The 17950-nt window shown below is 44.4% G+C and overlaps 1 protein-coding gene across 1 annotated transcript; it reads right to left on the bottom strand.

Moving 5' to 3' along the window:
• Positions 1–224: 224 nt before the first annotated feature.
• On the bottom strand, positions 225–15997 carry HMGCS2 (3-hydroxy-3-methylglutaryl-CoA synthase 2). The gene is made up of 10 exons (XM_034990170.1): positions 15766–15997; positions 11240–11694; positions 9584–9709; positions 9065–9229; positions 7545–7710; positions 5770–5940; positions 4655–4761; positions 3912–4037; positions 2419–2530; positions 225–575 (listed from the first exon to the last, which is right to left on the bottom strand). Exons 1-9 carry the CDS (start codon positions 15867–15869, stop codon positions 2424–2426), a joined length of 1527 nt encoding a protein of 508 aa, XP_034846061.1. The 5' UTR covers positions 15870–15997; the 3' UTR covers positions 225–575; positions 2419–2423.
• Positions 15998–17950: the final 1953 nt, after the last annotated feature.

Genomic DNA, 17950 nt, shown 5'->3' with positions numbered 1-17950 from the left:
GTGGTTTTACAGCGGTGGGGGCAGGTGGGGGGTCAGGAAGAGTGGGGCCCTCAGAGCCAGGGGGTCCGGCAGGCTCTTCGGCATGTCAGCTGTGCGTGGTTGGTGCTCTGGTTTCCAAGCAATACAACGAGGGATTGCCTCCTTCTCTAACTGTTGCATTGTGTTATATGGGTTTAATACCTGCTACAACATCTAGAAATTGACCAAAAACCTTAAGAAAGGGATAGAGATATAACAGCACAAAAATCTAATAATGATAATAATGACCACAAGGGAACAGGATAGGCAAAGTTATCTGGATTTTTTTTCCCAGTTCCGGAGGGCAGTGATTCTGGGCTAGGCCTTCTTTGCATCCGCTTTTCCAGAGAAGACCCCTGCGCCACCATTAGCCCAGGACAGTGACTGCAGCTGAGAAAAGCAGGAAGGACCACTAAGGATGGCCCCTCACTCTCCAAGGCCGCTGCTTCTGGGGACTACGGTGTCCAATCCAATCCATTTCCATCTAAAAATGGGCTTTTTAAAATACGATCCATGAGCAGAAACTCTGCTAGTGTAGATTTCCCAGGAACCATGGTCTGTAGAATTTGAAGAGACAAAAGAAGGACGTTCAGTGTAAGTCTCATCCTGGGCATCCCTCTGCCCTTGCTCCCAGTACCTGTGTCTTGTCTGAGGTAAGGCTGTACGGAGGGGCTCTCCTGCCTGCATCATGAGGTCTGGGGGGCTCCGCTGCCTGCCCAGCTCCATGCCTGGACACCTGAGCCACCTGTGCCCAATGCCACAGGAGCCAAGGGAGGTGGGCAGGGGCCCCGTGACACAATCTGCTTGACAGAAGAGCAGGCTGGACAGGCTGGACAGTGAAGAGATAGCTCCACAGAGTGCCACGCTGACAGAAAACCTTTCATTCACTTAAAATTTCATTGTTGTGGGTTCCTTGCTCATGTGAGCTATCAGGATGAGACAGGACAGGAGCCCCAGCTTTCCTCCTCTGAGGTACGATGCTTGTGGACCATGAGAGGGAGGGAGCCTGATTTGGAAACTCTCCCTTGAAAATCCCAAATTTCTCTCTGTCTGTCACTCTTTCTCTCTTCTTCTGATGACTGAATAGCTTGACACATCTAATTGCTTCCTCTTTGCCATTGACTTGCCCTTAAGAATCCTATTTCAAGCAAGCGAACAAACGACTCTGGGGCAGTGTCCAAGTCTGTGGCCCTGGGTGCTGAGCTTGCAGTCCAACCACACCTGCAGCCCCGGCCGGTCAAGCCCCTTGTCCACCATGCTGAGCACCTAACATCCCAGCAGAGGAGGCCAAGCACTGTGAACTGAGGGCTTCCTGCATATCCTGTGGTTTTCCTGCTTTATCTGGGTATCTCCCTTACCCATGGACTTCCTCCTCTTCCCTGGCTCCACATCCCGCCCTTGGCAAACCTTCTACCCTTCATCTACCAAAGGAGGGAAATAATACACACACACACACACACACATAAAGGAAGTATTTGGGGACTGTATTTGTTGAGATTTATGGATTGTTGAAGAAATGGCTTCTCACTCCTCCATTCTGCTTATTTTAGCAACTTGGAAGATAAACTGAAGTCCATGAACTATAAGATTCTGATTCTTTTTTTTTTTTTAAGATGTTATTTATTTATTTGACAGAGAGAGAAAGCACACAAGCAGGGGAGAGTGGCTGAGGGAAAGGGAGAAGCAGACTCCCAGCCAAGCAAGGAGCCTGACACAGGGCTCAATCCCAGGACCCTGGGATCAGGACCTGAGCCGAAGGCAGACGCCCAACGACTGAGCCACCCAGGTGCCCCTGAGTCTCCTGAATACTTGATTCTCCTTTAAAAAGAACCCCAAGAAGTCTTCCATCTCCCCCTCAGGCCGTCAGTCCTCTGGCAAGAAACCCTTCTCTCCTCCCCCTGCCCCCCATCACTGACTTTCCAAACCTCACTGCTATTCCCCAGGAGGAACCACCTGGCGAGGCTCCCTCCTGCCAAGGCTTCTGGCTCCAACAGAATCCCCAACACCGTGTTTCTTCATGAATCTGTAGATATCTTTTCTGAAGCCACTCATCTTTGTTCCTACCCTCCCCTCCTTTGGAGGAATGGGTTCTGTAGGTTCCCCTCACAGCTGCCAGTTTGGTTTCTATCATGTTTCTAGGGAAGCTTCCTCTCCCCGGCAGATCAGGTAAACAAGTTGACTTATTTTCACATTCCAGAGTTAAAAACGTGCCCCTCCACCAGCTTTTGTCTTTCCTGGGCAAAGAGCCCCACCAGTTCTGGGTGGTCCTCATGGTACAAACTCCCCACCCCCAATCACTTCGGATCTATAGACCCTGTCTGGCCTGGGTACACTATCGGAACTGCATCTGTTACCCAGAGGACAAACTTGATGCCACCCACCCTGCAAAACGTCACTTACCACCTTTAGACTGGTCGCCGGGCATACTTGCGGCGATATAGCTCATCCACTCGCTCTAGGTACCACGTGCCGGGGAAAAGACTGCTCGTGTCGCCAGGTGGTGAGAAATTCACTGTGGAATGAGAAGAGGCAATACTTACAAAGGGGTTAGGGAAAAGAAAAGAGTGCCAGGGATGCCTTCACCATGAAGCTCTCCTGGCTGTGAGGCCACCTGTCCCATCCCCAGCAGAGCCCTGGACCAGCCCAAGAACCAGAAGCAGCCATCTTGGATCTAGTACATAAGCCTTGGCTACGAGAAATTTTACTATAGGAGTATGACGTTTTCCTACAGTAAATGTGACCTTCCTTTCTTGAAGTCCTCATCATGTCCTCTTGCCAATGGTACTTGGCTTGAGGTATGTATACATCAGAGCTTCCTGTCTTCTAATAGACACTTCCTTCCTAGCCCTAAGTTCTCTGGCTCAGATTCATTGTAGTATTTCTGTTCTTTGTCCATCAATGTTTATCTCAGAAGTCCTATTTTTATTTTAATTGTTTTTCCTCTTTACCCTAAGGTGTCCCTGTTCCAGAGGAGATGGATGACTACTAGACCTAGGTTTTCTGGAACATTCCCAGTTCCGTGTATTCTGTCTCCCTTTCAGACCACACTGCAAGCCATGTGTCCCAAGTCTTGCTTGAGAAAATAACTTTTGTTTGGTATTGGTTTTAAAACCACCATCTGGTCTCTCCAGTCATAACTTCAGCTTTTGTCTCCTTTTCCTTTGTTGCTTTTTGGGGCAATATTTTTTTTAAGATTTTATTTATTTATGAGAGAGAGAGAGAGCACCAGCAGAGGAGAGGCAGAGGGAAAAGTAGGCTCCCCTGCTGAGCAGGGAGCCCAATACGGGACTCGATCCCAGGACTCTGGGATCACGACCTGAGCCGAAGGCAGATACTTAACCCACTGAGCCACCCAGGCCCCTCATTGGGCAATATTTTGTTTTTATGTTCGGTAGGGAAAGGGGGCAGGTGGGCTGTCGATAACTTATTTATGTACATTAACTCATTTAATCGCTTTTGGCAATCTTGCAAAGCTGGTATGATTTTAGAAATAAGACAACTGAGAAAACGTTAATAATTTTCCCAAAGATAAAGAGTTACTGAGTGTCACAGGTTGGTTTAGATTTGAATATCTAGCTCCAAAGTCTGGGCTCTTTCCATTGTTGCATAGAGAGCAGTTTTCAAGACCACAGGTCTGATGTCCTTGGGACTGCATTGTCCAGTATCCTGTTTTGAGTGGTTAGCTACAATCTATACTGGGAAGCTACATGCTGCTTCCCACCTCTTCTCCACTCTGCCTTCTGCTTCCCCACCCAATTCTTGCCCCTTTGGACCTAACAGATTTTCTCCCAATCATATCTCATAGATGTCTTTGCCCTGGCCCACTGTAGTCCAGACTTCTGATGAATCCCTGGCTCTCTTTCCTTCTCCTCTCTTCTCGTCCTTTTTCTTACCCTTATGGTAGAATTGTTCTCTTTGGTCCATTATTTCTGTGAACTCCTGAGGAGACATACGCTTCCGGGAGGCAAGGCGTTGTGGCAGGTCTGACATACTAGACACCAGCTTCTCCAGGGGGGATCCTGGGAAACCCAAAGGCAAGATTGTTAAATCTACTTGACTGTCATTATCATTGCTACCAATTGCGAGTCCGATAGAGAGCCAGGTTCTGTGGGGGCTCGAACCCTGGAGGAAGAAGGTACTGTGTGTGGCTTGGAATGTCGAGAAATGATAGAGGTCAGCAAACGTAATGTTAGCGAAACCGACTGGCAGACACACTCTTTTAGTCAAGGAATGTCCCACAGAGTGCTTAGGTGCGTACCCTTGATCATATCTGACATAAAATAATCAACAGACATTTATTGAAAATTTCAAATCCATCAACTTCCCTTTAACCAGTTGTAACCAAAGGGCCATTAACTCCCTCCTCCCTGGACTTTTTGCTGGAACAACCTGACTGGTTTCCCACTTCCACCTTTGTTTCTCTTCAATCTAGTTTCAAGTAGTAGCCAGGCAAATGCTTCAACTCCATAAATTAGACAAACTGACTCCATTGCTTAAATCCCTTCAGGGAGTTCCTTTGTTCTTAATCACAACATAATTCTGTCCAGATGGGAGCCTCAGTAGTGGTGAGGCAGATAGTGGTTTCTTTTACCCAATGAATCTTACCAGAAGTGCCTGATAGAAAGACAGGACTCACCTGGAGAAGCATCCTTAGATGCTCGAAACGAAAAAAAACTTGCTGCCAAGCCAGAGCCATAAGAGAAGGCCCCAATCCTGGAGCCAGCCAAGTCCTGGGCGGAGTACCTGTGGGGAAAGAAACCCAAGAAGCACACTGGCATTATAGTCTGCCCTTCAAATAAACCACCAACCTATCGCCCCAATCTAGTCAACCTCTTGCAAGTAGGAATGGGCTCCAGGCACTCTGCACAAAGAGGGGCTTTTGGGAGACCCTGGGGATAGACCTAGAAAGAAGAAAACTTGCCAGGAGGAGAGTGGCTAAAATCCAAGATACAGAAGGCACATTGAACATAACAGAATTTGGGGTATAAAAGGAGCTTCTCGCCACCGATGAGGACAAGATGAATTCAGTAAACTCTGAAGTTTGGAGGTCAGACCACTTCAAGGCTTCCATGTTTTCTGGTAATGTTTCAGCAGTTTTACCTTTTTTAATCATCCCCTCATCAGTAATCATTTGTTGAGTTCATATATATATATCTCTTATGTTATGCGCAGGTACTATAGTACAAATATTTCCTTACAAAACCCAGAAAATAGAATATCAATAGAAATAACAACTAGTATCTGAGTGCTTGCTGAGCACTAGTGTTTTAATTCCTTTACACATTTAACACTCATCAAAACACTAGAAGGTAGGTATTGTTAGTGCATACGTTTTATAGATGGGGAAAGTGAAGCACATAGAGGTTAGGCATTTTTCCAAGAGCAAAGCTAGTAAGTGGTATTTAAACCTGGGTTGTGGATTCTAAAGCTAGACTCTCTTAACCACCATGCTTTACTAAGGACAGAGATTTCAAATGGATGAGATAAAAATATGCATCAAAGTTCTATTGTGTGCTTGCTACATCCAAGCAGATATTACACATTCCTTGACATCATACATCGTCACTTTGGAGACCATTGTTTAATAATGATGGTAAATCTGCCTATACATGTACCTTTGAAACAAGTTTCTTTCATTATCTTTCCTTCCTTAAAAATTTCTGAACCGGAAGAGGAACCAAATTTGGTTGACCCCTCCAACCACAACCATGGGGTGGAGGGGTAGAAGGTGGGGCTAGGTGCAGTACTCACTGGGACAGAAGGGAGGCCAGACACCCATATAGGGATGAGGTGTACGTATTCCCGTTGTGAGTGGAGAGGTAAAGGGAGGCCTTGGTTTTCTTGTTGAACATGTCCAGGGAGGCCTTTTGAAGTGCTTTATCCATGTCCTTGTTGGTGTAGGTTTCTTCCAGCGTTAGCCCCCTGGAGGCAGCCAGAGACACAAGCCAGGTGAGAGACCACAGAAGGGGAGGGAGGCAAAAGGGGGAAAAGTAACAGCTTCTGGAGAGACTTTTAGGCACATGTTTTTATTACAAAATATTTGGAAATACAGACCAGCACAAACAATGTCACTAACAGTCCTACCATTCAGAGAGAGCCCTTAGGTCAATTTTTCTTGTGGAATCCATCCCTGCTTTCATAAGGTTAACTAGAAAATAAAATCATGCTCTATATTCTCTTCAACATGCTTCCCTAACTAATTTTCTCTATGACATTAAATCATCTTCTCTAGCAATATTTTTAAAGGCTGCACGATTGACCATGAAACGATGTGCCCTACTTGAACCAATTTCCCCATTCCTGTCCTTACCAGTTAAAACTCTTCATGTTCCCTCACACACGTGGATTTGCTGAACCAAAAAGTGTGCACATCTTTAAGGCCTTTGTTTTGTGTTTTCCTATTTCTCCCCAAAGCCCTTGTGTCAATTTACACATCCACTGTTGTCCTTTTTCACAGAGCCTCATCAACTCTGAGTATTCTAATTTTTAAAAAGGCTATGTAAGGAAAATGGTAACTTGTTTAAATTTGTTACTAATGAGCAAGCACATTTGAAAATGGGATCATGTGCATTTCTTCTTTGAGGAAATTTCTGGTGCATATCTTTTGCTCATTTTTCTATTAGGGTGTTTATTTTATTATTGGTGAGACCTCCATATATTAAAGATATTAAACTATTATCTTTGGTATATGTTAGAATTTTCTTTCATGGGGTAGGTCTTGTAAGTAGTGTTTGTGCTCATTTTGATGTTTTAGTTAGTGGCAGGGTTAGTAATAGTTAGTAGTGGGGGCAGATGTTGGTAGAATATTCCAAAACTTGAACTAAACAGCTACCAAGAAGAAAAGGGAATATTTTCTTCCCAGTGGGAACTGTGTATTGAAGATTCTTTTTTCTAAATGTCTTGGAGTAATGCATCAATAAACAGATTCTTCTAAGGTGGGGAGCTGGACTATCTCCATTTTGTAGATGGGGGAAATTAAGGCAATAGGCCAGACATTAATTCAACAATGGCAAGTGAGAAAGAGGCTTGATGCTCCCAAGTTGCCATCCTGTACTGTGATTATTTGCTTCTAGGTGTTTCTGTCCATATAGACTGTAAGATCCTTTTTTTTTTTTTTTAGACTGTAAGATCCTTGAGGCAGGGATCATGGAGTCACATTTATTTTGGTGTCCCTGGAGTTTAGTATGATGCCTGACATACAGTTGATGTTCATAAAATGTTTACCGACTGGATGATTTAGCCACACTCCCTTTCCCCTTTTTCTTATTCTCTGAAGCTTCTGATAGCCAGCCACTTGATCTAGAGGTGCTGGCAAACTCCCTGTGCTCCCTGAGATAAAAGGTGGGGGCCCCTATGTAGACCATAACCCAATAAGTCATGTATAGACTTGGTGTCATTTCTGTTGTGTTGGAGAATTGTCCTTTTCTCACCCCCAGGGTTGGCTGGTGGTACAGACTCAAGGAGTGAGGAACCCTCCTCCTTCCTCAGCCCTCACGAGCCTCTAGGTTTTCCCGAAGAGGACCCACCTGAAGGCCTCTAGCCCCTCATAGAGGGGGGTCCGCGTGTGGTTGCTGTCTGACAGGAAGTCACTGAACATCAGGCGAGCCAGGGATTTCTGGACCATCTTGCAGAAGGGTGTGTGAAAGATCATAAACTGCAAATCATCAAGAGTGAAAGGCCGATCGATGCCAGCTGGAAGAGGAAGTGTGAAAGCGAGGAGGTGCCATGGCAGATGAGCCATTTAGACCTACACCCCAAGACCTAAGTATTCTGAGTGACTTGAGGCATCCCAGAAAACCAGCTCCTACCTCCAGCAAACACATGAAAGTTTTATTCATTCACTTTACAAGGATTTTACTAAGCACTCTACTTATAAAGAAAGAAAGGAAAGAAACAAACATTTTCTTCCTGTCTACTATTGCCAACATTTATGACAGATAATTCTTCCAAATCAAACTGGTGTTGTGTTACTTTCTCTATTTTTCAGGGGAGGAAACAGAGTCTCTAAAATATGAAGCTAGGTCATGTGTCCAAGGCTACCCAGCTTGTAAATGGCTGGCTTTGGATTTAGGTTCTGATGTCTCTGACTCTATAGACACCCTAGACTGTCTCTTAGTGCTGAGAACCAAAGCAGCACCAATCAAATTCCGCATGAGGTTACGGAGCAAAATTAGAATGCAGACAGAACACAGAGCTGGTGAGAGCAATTAACCAATAGCAAATTTACAGGGCATGGAAGGTAGAGAAGTCCAAGTCCAATGCTTACCCGTATGGGCCAGCAGTGGTGAGTGGCATCCCTCTCAGCACAGTGGAAAGGGGCAAGAAGTGTCTCCTAAGGCCACCCCTAAAGCATCCATGCTCTGGGACCTTCCACACGTGCCTTTTCTCACACTGGAAACTGCCTATCACAGATGTCCGTCTGGCCATGGTTAAGCAGGTAAAAGCCCTTTTATTTTTTTAAAGTAGATCACTCTGTACTTTATTAAAATAACGTTTGTTTCCTTTCTGATTATGAAAGCAGTACATATTTTCTTAGCGGGAGAACTCAGAAACTAAAGGTGAAAATAAAATTAACTTGTAACATTACCATCCAAAGAAAAATCACTAACACTTTAGTATACTGAAAATAGAGATAAGATTTTTCAACATCGACCAGACTTTAAAAGGTAGCAAACTACAAAAGGTGAGTCAAATCACTCCTGACTTCAACAGAAATAAATCCTAGCCCCAGTAGGATGTGGTTACTCTCACTCACCACAGTACCTCCCCAGGCGGCTGATACCCACTGGTTTCCTACTGGTGGCTTTGGTCCTAGATTGCTTATTTTCTTTCATTTAGCTCAAATTGGAGGCAGCCTCATACTTGCATTGGAAGCTTCCACATGGACTTTAGCATAGATCCATGGAAGGGTGTAAGAGGAAGCGGACATGAAGCAATTCTTTTGAGATCATTTTTGAAGGAGAGAAGAAATCTTGTCTTAAGCTTTTAGGACCACCTCTTGGTCCTAGAAATAGAGTCCCCACTTTCTGCCTTCTGAGCCCCATACCTTGTTTCCACTGGTTCTGGATTTTTTGACGGTATAATGTGTAACATCTGTCCAAGGCCCGTAGGTAGCACTGGATGGAGAGCTTGCCATCCACTATTGGGTACTCTGTAGCCGCATCTGGTTTGTAGAAGTCGTATACGTTCTCCATGTGGGTTCCTCTAAGCCCTGGCAAGGCACAAGGAGAGATTCAGGGATGGTATGATGCAGCCCCCATGGAGCAGGGATGATGGGGAGGCATGTACTAACAGTTTCCTGGTTTTTCTCTGTCTGAGCCCACTCAACATCCCTCCCATGTTCAAAGGGAGTTGAATAGATGGTTGCTCTTATATAAATGAGATTTATATTTCCCTTTCCATACCTATATGGCCTTAACAAAATCTGGAATAGGTGCCAAAAGTCTCAAAGGAGAACCTTTCTCCTTATACCCAATTATCTTCTTTCATCTTCTTTTGGGATTGGGAGCTACGCATTTGCTCTGAACAGTCTCTTGGTACCACATTTCCACAGTTTACCACAGACCTCTCTCAAGGGCCAGAGGGGCCTTGGGCCCAACCAGCATGGCCACAGCTCCGGCCCCACCCGTGGGGCGAGCGTTACCACTGGGATAGACTGCAATATCTCCGCAGACCACCATTGCATAGCGACCTGTAATGAGAGACAAGAAGTAATTATCTCTACTTGAGATCACTACCCAAATCTCAAGTAGACTGAGTGCTTCCTGTGAACCAGGCACAATTTTAGGTACTAAAGATAGACCAGTGAACAAAACAAAAATCCCTTCCCTCACGATTAGCCTATATATCAGGTAGAGTTATTCCCTCTTTATGGACAAAGAAATGGAGGCCCAAAGAACTTAAGTCACTTGGCTTAAGCCACACAGCTAATAGATGGTAAGATAAAGATTCAAAGTCAGGATTCCAACACAAATTCATGGAAACCCAAGAACCTTCTTTTAAGAATTGTAACAACTCCAACAAAAAAGTATTGTTTTATATATATATACATATATATGTATATATATATATATATATTTTACAGATATATATAGTTTGGAAACTATAGAAAAGTATTTAGAAGCTGTCAAAGAAAAGATTAGTAAATTTGACTATCCAAAAATTCAAACTTTTTATCAGAAACAAACTCAGACAAACTGGGGAAGTATTTACAATACTTACAACCAACAAAAAGCTATTTTCCTTCATTTATAAAAGTCTCATTAAAAAAAACCCCAAGGTATGTAATGAGAAAATAGCCAGTGAACATCCTAAAAAATACTGAAGCTTTCTTATAATGAAAAAAGAGACAAATCCTTATTTTTCCTTATTAAATTGACAAAGATTAGAAAGCTTGATAATATGTATTATAGGAATGTACTTTAGTACAACATCTTGAAGAACAATTTGGCACGTTCTTTTTTTTAAGATTTTTATTTATTTATTTGAGAGAGAGAGAGTGAGCATGAGCAAGGGGGAGGGGCAGAGGGAGAAGTAGACTCCCCACTGATCAGGGATCCCAACATGGGGCTCGATCCCAGGACCCTTGCCCTCTGCTCCTCCCCCCTTAAAATAAAAAAAATAAAAAATAAATAAATAATAAAATAAAATCTTTTAAAAAATATGTTAAGCAAAAAAAACCAATTTCCTAGTAGTCAGGCAAGGGAGTAAGAGAATAAACACTCTGTGTAATAGTGTATCTTGTGATTCTTGTTTTGTTTTGTTTTGTTTTTTTATCCTGTGATTCTTTGGGTCTATTTCTACCAGGATGTTTCCCCCTTAATACCTAAACTTGTTTAACTCTGTCTCTCAGAGACTTACGAGAAACTTAATGAGAAATAGGAATAGATTGGATTTGGTTTTGTGTCCCACCCCTGCCACACACGGTGTGTGAGATACCAGATCCTCCATTTTCTCACCTCTAGATCAGGAGTAACACCCACTTCCTAGGCTGTTGGAAGGACTGAATGAATGGCTATGTGAACATGCTACCTAATGAACAGCATGAAGTTATACAAGTCTAAGTGGTCATCAGCATGGTGGCTGTTGACGATAGCAGCAGCTGTGTGAATAAGTTGTCCTGCCCTCTCTGACGAAATCACTGGGGAAATGGAGAAACAAAACTGAGGATTCAGCCTCTAACCCAGTTCCTTTCTTGCGTAAGGTCTCGGGAAGCACATACCATCCCAGGAGCTGGACTCCACCCAGTTGGCAGCATGGAAGAGGGAGGCAGTGCCCCCGTAGCAGGCATTGGTGGTATCTATGCCCTCAATGTCAGTGTTGCCTGAATCCTGGAAGAGCTCCATGAGCACTGTTTTGACAGCCTTGGACTTGTCAATGATGGTCTCAGTGCCCACTTCCAGCCATCCCACAGAGTCCCACGGGAGCTGCGTGCGCTCCATCAGCCGCTGCACCACCGTCAGGCACAGGGAGTTGACGTCCTCCTGGACTGAGCAGAAGCCCATATGGGTTTGGCCCAAGCCCACCGTGTACCTCCCTGCTTCTACATTGTTATACTTCTCCAGGTCTGTTTGGTCCACATACTGGGCTGGGAAATAGACCTCCAGGGCAAGGATGCCCACATCCTTTGGCCAAGTATCTGTTTTGGCCAAGGGGACAGCAGGGATGGTAGAAAACCTGTAATGGAGATAACAATCAAAATCCTCTTAATGGTCTCCAGCCAGTCGCCTCAAAATACTATACAGCAATCATCTCATTCATTTTTCATATATTTTGAAGCTATATTATCAGATGAATACAAATGTAAGGGTTATCGTTCTGTTGAATTAACCTTTTTCCTTATTAAATGTCCCTCTTTAATTCATCTTTGTGATATTCCTGCCACAAAATCTACTTTTCCTGATGTTAAGAAAGCTGCCTGAGTTTTTTTTATTACTGTTTGCATGGTATATCTTTTGCTGTCCTTTTATACTTTTAACCTCTCAGGGTCTTTATATTTAACACACATCTCTTCTAAACAGCACATAGTTGGGTCTTGTTTGTTTTTTAATAAGTCTTACAATATTGGTGCTTTAATTGGAGTAACTAGTCCAATTATATTTATTCTAGTGACTAATACAGATGGGATTAAATCTACTATCTCACTCTTTATTTCCTTTGTCTCTCTCTCTTTTTTTTTAAGGTTTTATTTATTTGACAGAGAGAGACACAGCGAGAGAGGGAACACAAGCAGGGGGAGTGGGAGAGGGAGAAGCAGGCTTCCCAAGGAGCAGGGAGCCTGATGCAGGGCTCGATCCCAGGACCCTGGGATCATGACCTGAGCCGAAAGCAGACGCTTAACTACTGAGCCACCCTTGTCTCATATATCCTTTGTTTCTTTATTTCTTCTTTCCTGCATTCTTTTGGATTAAGCAAGTACTTATTATTCCATTTTATCTCCTCTTTTTCTTTTAGTAATGACCTCGGAAATTACCATATGCATGCTTGGTTTATTGTAATCTAACTTACATTCATACTTCTACTATTTTCTAAACAGTGAAAAACCATACTTTAACTCCCTTTATCTTCTCCATCCCTTTGAACTATTATTGTCATACGATTTACACATGTTATAAACCTCATAGGACATAACTTTAAAAATCTCATTCAGTTTTAAAGTGGCCTTCTCATTATACCCTTTCTACTTGTTTCTTTTTACTACACAAGAACACACCTATTGTTTTTCTACTTTTTAAGGAAGCTTCCTGCTTGATTCTATCCTCTCTGCTTTTTCTGATTGGGCCTCTGAATATTTATGGAACACATCCTACATAGTGCTGGGTTCCAGATGCACAGTAGTGAAGAAGGCATCCTTTGTTCCCATCAAGAGAGCATGGTCTAATGGAAGAGGCAGACATTTCACAGCTAAATACATAGTATAACAAGCAAAGGCTGGGAGAATACAGAGGACAGGGGGAACAATTCTAAATGGGAGCAGAGAGAAAATGGGGAAGGGGTCAGTGGAAGAGGGAAAAGATAATCTGTTTCTTTCCTGGACCTACCCACCTCTCTTCAATCCTGACTCCTAATATCCCTGGTGAAATTCTGGAGTTTCTCCTTCCAGCTACAGGTACAGAAATCACCAAGTCCACCTCCATCTGTTCCCACATGAAAGTACCTGAAATCTGGTTACTTTAGTGATATTCTTCATTTTGCAGATGGTGAAATCAAGGCATGCATTGGTGAAGTGTTGTGCTCAGAGTACCTTCATGGTTACTCATGTGTCAGAAATATCCTGTCCTTTCACCACCTTGGGTGCCACCAAGGCACTCATGAGTGCCACCAGAGTCCTTTGACTTATATCTGGCTATAGAATTCCTGACCATGGTGAGTGACAGGATGGCTCCACAGGCTTATGCATTTAGCTCTACGCCACAGGAACTATAGCTCAGATTGTGTGTGTCTGTCAATCATCCTGAAGATTCTGGGCTTCTGGCAAACCCCAGTTCTCCCATCAGAAAGGTCACTTTGAAGTACTGTGAGGCAAAGTGGATCACAAGATCATCAGACAATGAGGCAAAGTATAAATGTTCATATCTGATAAGAGAGTTTTGGAATTTAGTTATCTGCCCTATTTATTTGGTGTTCCCTAAATAATTGGAGTTTGTACTCTCAAATATTTGTGGAGAATCTTTCCCAGTATATAGGAGCTAATGGTTAGCCAGCAGTGGTCCTTCACTTGGCTGGTTTTCCCCTCAGCCTCATTCTCATTCTGCCTTCTCTGAGCTCCCTCCCTTCCTCTCTTTCCAGCTGGAAATCCAAGCTTTCAAGGAGAGGTTCCAAGAATCAGCCACTTGGTAACTTTTGTAACTATCTTAGCAGGGGGCTATTTTCTGGAAATGGATTCCAGAACCTTGAAGAAAATTTAGCATGTAGAGGCTTCCAGAAAGATCAGACCACTGGAGTTAAGAGTGCCCTTCTTATCTTGTATATTTTCTCTAGAGAATAATCACTTTATTTAATTTAAAATTGGTTTTGTTCTGAGGTTGCTTGATTTAAGAATATGCTTTTCTTTCTTTATTCCATCTCTCCTCCTTCTCTTGTGTTTCAAAATTCACAATTACATGCCAGGCACTGTGTTAGTGAGAGGCTGCCGAGGTGGAGAGGGTAGACAAAGAAAAGAGGAGGCCTAGGTTCTTGATGACTTCTTTGACCAGTGGGAGGAATAAACGAGCACATACATGCATACCCCAACTGAGAGTCAGAATGGGATAAGGGCCTCAAGAGGGATATAGCAAAATCCCACTGGAGTTTGGAGGAAGCAGAGATTTCCTGTGGGTGGTAGGCTCAGTAAAGTCTTCATGGAAGAGACTACATTTGAGGTCAACTTTGATGGATGAGTGGCACTTCTGCTGATGAAGAACTGGAGGCGAGTGGATGGGGTGGCGGTCACAGTGGGAGATGACTAAGCAAGTAAGGGCACCTGGTAGAGCGGGGATTAGGGATGCAGCACATGAGAAAAGCAACTGGGGACCGCCAAGGGGAGGGCACCCCTCTTTATTAACCAGCGGTGAAGCATAAGCTGAGGTGGGAGTAGTTCTTGGGTTGGATTTAGAGTTGTGCATGTTGCAGTAGAGGGGACAGACATACAGAGAAAGAGAGACTCATAAGAAAGATCCTTAATACTCTTTCAGGCCACGGAAAATGGGATGAGCTGTGAGTACCCTGGAAAAGGGAAATGTGTGAACCAAGGATGCCAGAAGAAGGGACAGGTTGGATGAGTTCTGAGGTTTGTCTCTTGCTGGGCAGCCCGCCGTTGCTCACTGAAACAAGCGAACCCATGTCAATCCCTTCCTCACAGATACAAGAACAGGTTAAATGTTGAGCTGGGACATTTGGCCTGTCTAAAGAGGGTGAAGGAGGGTATGGACAATGGCAGAGAGTCAGGAAGAAAATAAGAAGGCTAAGGAGCATCGTCCCCTACTCCACACATTCATGCGGCCAGGTCCCTGGATGCCAGGTAAGGGAAGACACTGGGTCAAAGTCGTTTTTCTCAGTATTCATGGAAGGCAGTGTGGAAGTGGGAGGAGCGGGCTAGTCCTACAGTGCAGCGGATCCCAAGGCCCTAGCTATAGCTATTACCGTCGGTGTTGGCAGGCTCCAAGCACGTGGGCCAAACTGGGGAGTGTTTAGAAATAAAAGGCACACGTGCGTGTTTCTGTGTACAGTGCATTGCACACAGACATATACTCTTATTTTAACATCCCATCTCCCCCTTCCATGAAATCAGAGGGCAGAGAAACATGCTTCTGATCCCCAGTCCATTTGGAATCTTGCCGCAATGACTTGAAGCAGCTGGTTTGACTAACACCGCAGCTGGCACAGAATGCTCCAGGTCTTGGCAGGAGCTGGGGGTAAAAGGGTGAATGGTGGTGCAAAGGAGAATGCCGGGGGCCCCGGTACTGATATTTCCACTGCTTCATGCAGCTGGGGCAGTGAAAGATGTCATCGTCTACGACCAGCGGGTATCAGAGGTTGGGGATCCTGCAACTCTGTAGCTGAGAGGGACCATCTGTTTAGAGAGGTGGTAACTGAGACCCTAACAGGTTAACTTGCTTATCTATGGCTGTGCACAAGCCTTGCCTACTTTTCCCTGGGATTCTAGTGAGCTTTTCCTTATGGCAGACCCTCTACCTATCTGTCTTTTACTGGTTCAATGACACTTCTCAAAGAGTGGCCTGCACAGTCCCTGGGAACAACGTGACTCACCTTTGGCGGGCTGCTGGAAGAAGGCTAGCAGGTGAGGCGAAGGCTTCCTGCATTGCTGTCTTCACTTGCAAGACCCGCTTCACTGAAGTCAACAGCCGTTGCATTTCCAGAGGAACAGGCACGAAACCAACAGTTCACGGTCCTTGGGAGAGTTGCCCAGCTGTGCCCCGTTGGGCTTTATAGAACTCTGAGACTCCTGCCTCTGGAAGCCCCGCCCCTGCTTATCAAGGCTCAGATGGCTTCTAAAACTAGACCAAAGGTCTCACTCAGAACATGGGCAAGTCGAAGGAAAACATCATCTCTCCAACTTGTACACAGCTGCCCTGATCCTGGGCAGGTGTGGGAATGGATGGCTCTGATTTCTCCTTTCTCAGGCTCTTGTAGCAGCCTCACTTATGGCCAGGCAGCTCAGGGGGCTATGATGTTCCTTGTTGTCATACATCCTGGGGTAACCCCATTTGGCCTGTCGTGGACCCTGGCTCCTCATCTGGGTTACTCTTGCTTGCTCTTCCAGAATGCTCTCTGTGGAGTTAGCTGTTATTATTTTAATGTATCATGCACAATAAGGAACATCTTTCAAAACCGAAGAAGCAGTCTTTTAAGTACTTAGGAGTAGATACTGACACATAGGCAAAGGGCCAGGGGTAGAGAGAATGTAGAGCACACCATGCCTCTCCTCTCTTTACTGCCAGTCTTACACATGTATAGCTGTACACAACCTCCTAGTGAACTGCAGGAAGGCTGCAGGAGAAGTACAGGAGCCCCAAAGGGGTGATCAGGGCTCTCCTGAGGAGGAAAGGTCCACTTTACAGATGAGGCCAGTGATACGTAGTCAGATGACATGACTTTCCCAAAAACCTAAGGAACAGGTTGGGGACTCAACTGTGTCTCTTGCCTCTAGATTCTGGTCTTTCCACTCTACTCTTCTACTTCTTTATAAAAACGTTCTTGGGGCGCCTGGGTGGCTCAGTTGGTTAAGCGACTGCCTTCGGCTCAGGTCAAGATCCTGGAGTCCCAGGATCGAGTCCCGCATCGGGCTCCCTGATCAGCGGGGAGTCTGCTTCTCCCTCTGACCCTACCCCTCTCAAGCTCTCTCTTTCTCAAATAAATAAATAAAATCTTTAAAAAACAAAAACAAAAACAAAAACAAAAACAAAAACAAAAAACGTTCCTGCCATCTGATCTTTGAGTGAATTGCTCTCTCCACCTCTCTCTCACAACACTAATCATTCTCAATCTTTTATGAGGGTCATGCATTTATTCATTTGTTCACTCAGTAAAACTCCCCTGCCTAATGTGACTCTTTGGAAGGCATGGAGAAGAGCCAGAGTGGTTCTTGCTTTAGGGGAATCAGAGGTGACTTCATTTTCCTGCAGACAGAGACCTTCTAGGTTCCCCCAGAAGTCCAAGTCTCCTGGGTCTTCCATCATGTTTAGGTTCTTGCCCCCATACACCTTGGTGCGTTACTTCTCTAACCCAATCTCGCTCTGTCACCCATGCCCTACCACTGAGCCTTTTGCAAAGTTCTGTCATCAACTTAAAATTCTTTATTTCCAATTTCTTTTCTGAAAATGACCTTTGTTTCTTGCTCTGTCTCAATCTACAGCTTTCAAATTGTGGTTGGGTTCTTTGCCTGCCCCACAAAATCCACCCCCTGGCCACCAGTCCCCAAGATATACTTATAAGAACTCAGTATAAGGCACATGTCTTCTTTGCTCTGCATTGATATGCCAGAGTACTTTTCCTCTCCTTCCTCTCAAAAGCCCCACTCTCTTCAAGTCCATGCCATCACTCTGAGCCACCCAGTGCCCTTCATTCTTAATGTCAACTGACAGTCTTGCTCCACTCCCCTCGTTCATGAGGATTGAAGCACATGAATCACTGCTTTCTTTTCCACATCAATTCTCTCAACATTCATGAAGATGTTAATCTCCACATGGATAATTCCTCTATTTTAGCCTTTCACTTAAGTTTCCACTTCCATGATCTTGTCCTCCACGTAACTTTAGCATCCCACTCTACACTCATACTCTTGACCTTATCACTACAGTGTCTATACCACCTCCTAAACTTTAATTTATGCTGCTTAATTTCTAATAACCTCTATCTTTTCAGCTCACTTTAAAAGAACCCCCACCTTTTTCTCCCACTGGGACCACCATTGGCTCCTCCACTTTTTTGCCAT

The sequence above is a fragment of the Mirounga leonina genome, unplaced genomic scaffold (genome assembly GCF_011800145.1).
Source record: "Mirounga leonina isolate KUSES-001 unplaced genomic scaffold, KU_Mleo_1.0 Mir_507, whole genome shotgun sequence".
Classification (NCBI taxonomy): Eukaryota; Metazoa; Chordata; class Mammalia; order Carnivora; family Phocidae; genus Mirounga; species Mirounga leonina.
The sequence above is the reverse complement of the archived record's forward strand: the minus strand, read 5'-3'. Positions and strand labels throughout refer to the sequence as shown.

Coding starts and splice junctions, on each gene's coding strand:
- HMGCS2 (XM_034990170.1), bottom strand. CDS start 15,869: ATGCAACGGCTGTTGACTTCAGTGAAGCGGGTCTTGCAAGTGAAGACA. Junction 9,230..9,583: donor CCCTCTGGCCCTTGAGAGAG/GTCTGTGGTAAA, acceptor GTGCCTTGCCAG/GGCTTAGAGGAACCCACATG. Junction 7,711..9,064: donor CCAGAACCAGTGGAAACAAG/GTATGGGGCTCA, acceptor TTCCTCTTCCAG/CTGGCATCGATCGGCCTTTC.